Raw genomic sequence first — 4,496 nt, forward strand, 5'->3', positions numbered from 1 at the left:
GTCGACAACCGAATACAGTACAACTGAACCGTCAACAACCAAATACAGTACAACTGAACCGTTGACAACTGGACTGTTGACAACAGAATACAGTACAACTGAACCGTCAACAACCGAATACAGTACAACTGAACCTTCGACAACTGAATACAGTACAACTGAACCGTCGACAACTGAATACAGTACAACTGAACCGTCGACAATCGAATACAGTACAACTGAACCGTCGACAACCGAATACAGTACAACTGAACAATTAACTACAAAATACAGTACAGCTGAACCGTCGACAACAAAATACAGTACAACTGAACAATCAACTATAAAATACAGTACAGCTGAACCGTCGACAACCAAATACAGTACAGCTGAACAATCAACGACCAAATACAGGACAACTGAACCGTCGACAACCAAATACAGTACAAGTGAACCGTCGACAACTAAATACAGAACAACTAAACCTTCGACAACCGAATACAGTACAAGTGAAAAATCGACGACCGAATACAGTACAACTGTACCTTCGACAACCGAATATAGTACAAGTGAAAAATTGACGACAAAATACAGTTCAACTGATCCGTCGACAACCAGACTGTTGACAACTGAATACAGTACAACTAAACCTTCGACAACCGAATACAGTACAACTGAACCGTCGACAACCGAATACAGTACAACTGAACCGTCGACGACAAAATATCGTACAACCGAGTACAGTACAACTGAACAATCAACTACAAAATATAGTTCAACGGAACCGTCGACAACCGAATACAGTACAACTGAACCGTCGACAACCGGTTACAGTACAACTGAACCGTCGTCAACCGAGTACAGTACAACTGAACCGTCGTCAACCGAGTACGGTACAACTGTACCGTCGACAACCGAATACAGTACAACTGAACAATCAACTACAAAATATAGTTCAACGGAACCGTCGACAACCGAATACAGTACAACTGTATCGGCGACAACCGAATACAGTACAACTGGACCGCCGACAACTGAACAATTGACGACAAACTACAGTACAACCGAATACAGTACAACAAAACCGTCGACAACCAAATACAGTACAACTGAACAATCAACTACAAAATACAATACAGCTGAACCGTCGACGACCAAATACAGGACAACTGAACCGTCGACAACACAATACAGTACAACTGGACCGTCGACAACTGAACAATCGACGACAAAATACACTACAACCGAATACAGTACAACTGAACAATCAACTACAAAATACAGTACAGCTGAACCGTCGACAACCAAATACAGTACAGCTGAACCGTCGACGACCAAATACAGGACAACTGAACCGTCGACAACTGGACTGTTGACAACAGAATACAGTACAAATGAACCGTTGACAACTGAACCGTTGACAACCGAACACAGTACAACTGAACCATCGTCGACAAAATACAGTACAACCGAATACAGTACAACCGAACAGTCCACAACTGGATACAGTACAACTGAACCGTCGATAACCGAATACAGTACAACTGAACAATCAACTACAAAATATAGTTCAACGGAACCGTCGACAACCGAATACAGTACAACAAAACCGTCGACAACCGAATACAGTACAACTGAACCGTCGATAACCGAATACAGTACAACTGAACAATCAACTACAAAATACAGTACAACTGGACCGTCGACAACTGAACAATCAACGACAAAATACAGTACAACAAAACCTTCGACAATCGAATACAGTACAACTGAGCCGTCGACAACCGAATACAGTACAACTGAACCGTCAACAACCAAATACAGTACAACTGAACCGTTGACAACTGGACTGTTGACAACAGAATACAGTACAACTGAACCGTCAACAACCGAATACAGTACAACTGAACAATCAACTACAAAATACAGTACAGCTGAACCGTCGACAACCAAATACAGTACAGCTGAACAATCAACGACCAAATACAGGACAACTGAACCGTTGACAACCAAATACAGTACAAGTGAACCGTCGACAACCAAATACAGAACAACTGAACCTTCGACAACCAAATACAGTACAAGTGAAAAATCGACGACCGAATACAGTACAACTGTACCTTCGACAACCGAATATAGTACAAGTGAAAAATTGACGACAAAATACAGTTCAACTGATCCGTCGACAACTAGACTGTTGACAACTGAATACAGTACAATTAAACCTTCGACAACTGAATACAGTACAACTGAACCGTCGACAACTGAATACAGTACAACTGAACCGTCGACAACCGAATACAGTACAACTGAACCGTCGACGACAAAATATCGTACAACTGAACCGTCGACAACCGAGTACAGTACAACTGAACAATCGACTACAAAATATAGTTCAACGGAACCGTCGACAACCGAATACAGTACAACTGAACCGTCGACAACCGGTTACAGTACAACTGAACCGTCGTCAACCGAGTACAGTACAACTGAACCGTCGACAACCGAGTACAGTACAACTGGACCGCCGACAACTGAACAATCGACGACAAACTACAGTACAACCGAATACAGTACAACAAAACCGTCGACAACCAAATACAGTACAACTGAACAATCAACTACAAAATACAGTACAGGTGAACCGTCGACGACCAAATACAGGACAACTGAACCGTCGACAACACAATACAGTACAACTGGACCGTCGACAACTGAACAATCGACGACAAAATACACTACAACCGAATACAGTACAACTGAACAATCAACTACAATATACAGTACAGCTGAACCGTCGACAACCAAATACAGTACAGCTGAACCGTCGACGACCAAATACAGGACAACTGAACCGTCGACAACTAGACTGTTGACAACAGAATACAGTACAACTGAACCGTCGACAACCGAATACAGTACAACTGAACCGTCAACAACAAAATACAGTACAAATGGACCGTCGACAACTAAAGAATCGACGACAAAATACAGTACAACAGAACAATCAACTACAAAATACAGTACAGCTGAACTGTCGACAACCAAATACAGTACAACTGAACCGTCGACGACCAAATACAGTACAACTGAACAATCGACAACCGAACACAGTACAACAAAACCGTCGACAACCGAGTACAGTACAACCAAACCGTCGACAACCGAAATCAGTACAACTGAACCGTCGACAACCAAATACAGTACAACTAAACATTTGACAACTGAATACAGTACAACTGTATCGGCGACAACCGAATACAGTACAACTGAACAAACAACGACAAAATATAGTTCAACTGAACCGTCGACAACCAAATACAGTACAGCTGAACCGTCGACAACTGGACTGTTGACAATAGAATACAGTACAACTGAACCGTCGACAACCGAATACAGTACAACTGGACCGTCGACAAGTAAAGAATCGACGACAAAATACGGTACTGAATACAGTACAACTGAACCGTCGACAACCGAATACAGTACAACTGAACAATCAACTACAAAATACAGTACAACTGAACCCTCGACAACCGAATACAGTACAACTGAACAATCAACTACAAAATACAGTACAACTGAACCGTCGACAACCGAATACAGTACAACTGAACAATCAACTACAAAATACAGTACATCTGAACCGTCGACAACCGAGTACAGTACAACTGAACAGTCGACAACCGAAATCAGTACAACTGAATACAGTACAGCTGAACCGTCGACAACCGAGTACAGTACAACTGAACCGTCGACAACCGAAATCAGTACAACTGAACTGTCGACAACCGAATACAGTACAACTCAATACAGTACAACTGAATCGTCGACAACAAAATACAGTACAACTGGACCGTCGACAACTGAACAATCGACGACAAAATACAGTACAACAAAACCGTCGACAACCGAATACAGTACAACTGAACAATCAACTACAAAATACAGTACAACTGAACAATCAACTAAAAAATACAGTACATTTGAACCGTCGACAACCAAATACAATACAACTGAACAATCAACTACAAAATACAGTACAGCTGAACAATCAACTACAAAATACAGTACAGCTGAACCGTCGACAACCAAATACAGTACAACTGAACCGTCGACAACCAAATACAATACAACTGAACAATCAACTACAAAATACAGTACAGCTGAACCGTCGACAACCAAATACAGTACAACTGAACAGTCGACGACCGAATACAGGACAACTGAACCGTCGACAACAAAATACAGTACAACTGGACCGACGAAAAAATACAGTACAACCGAATACAGTACAACAGAACCTTCGACAACCGAATATAGTACAGCTGAACAACCAACTACAAAATACAGTACAACTGAACCGTCGACGACCAAATACAGGACAACTGAACTGTTGACAACAGAATACAGTACAACTGAACCGTCAACAACCAAATACAGTACAACTGAACCTTCGACAACTGAATACAGTACAACTGAACCGTCGACAACAAAATACAGTACAACTGGACCGT

General features: G+C 41.7%; 1 protein-coding gene across 1 annotated transcript in view; it reads left to right on the forward strand.

Moving 5' to 3' along the window:
• Window positions 1–4,496, forward strand: part of LOC117114939 (flocculation protein FLO11-like) — a 24,493-nt gene that overhangs the window by 7,042 nt on the left and 12,955 nt on the right. The window contains exon 6 of the mRNA XM_033258568.1: window positions 301–970. Coding sequence (XP_033114459.1) covers window positions 301–970 — 670 coding nt within the window. The remainder of the gene's footprint in view (window positions 1–300; window positions 971–4,496) is intronic.

This window comes from Anneissia japonica, unplaced genomic scaffold (genome assembly GCF_011630105.1).
Source record: "Anneissia japonica isolate Jap-2015-1 unplaced genomic scaffold, ASM1163010v1 scaffold288189_len579620_cov203, whole genome shotgun sequence".
NCBI lineage: Eukaryota > Metazoa > Echinodermata > Crinoidea > Comatulida > Comatulidae > Anneissia > Anneissia japonica.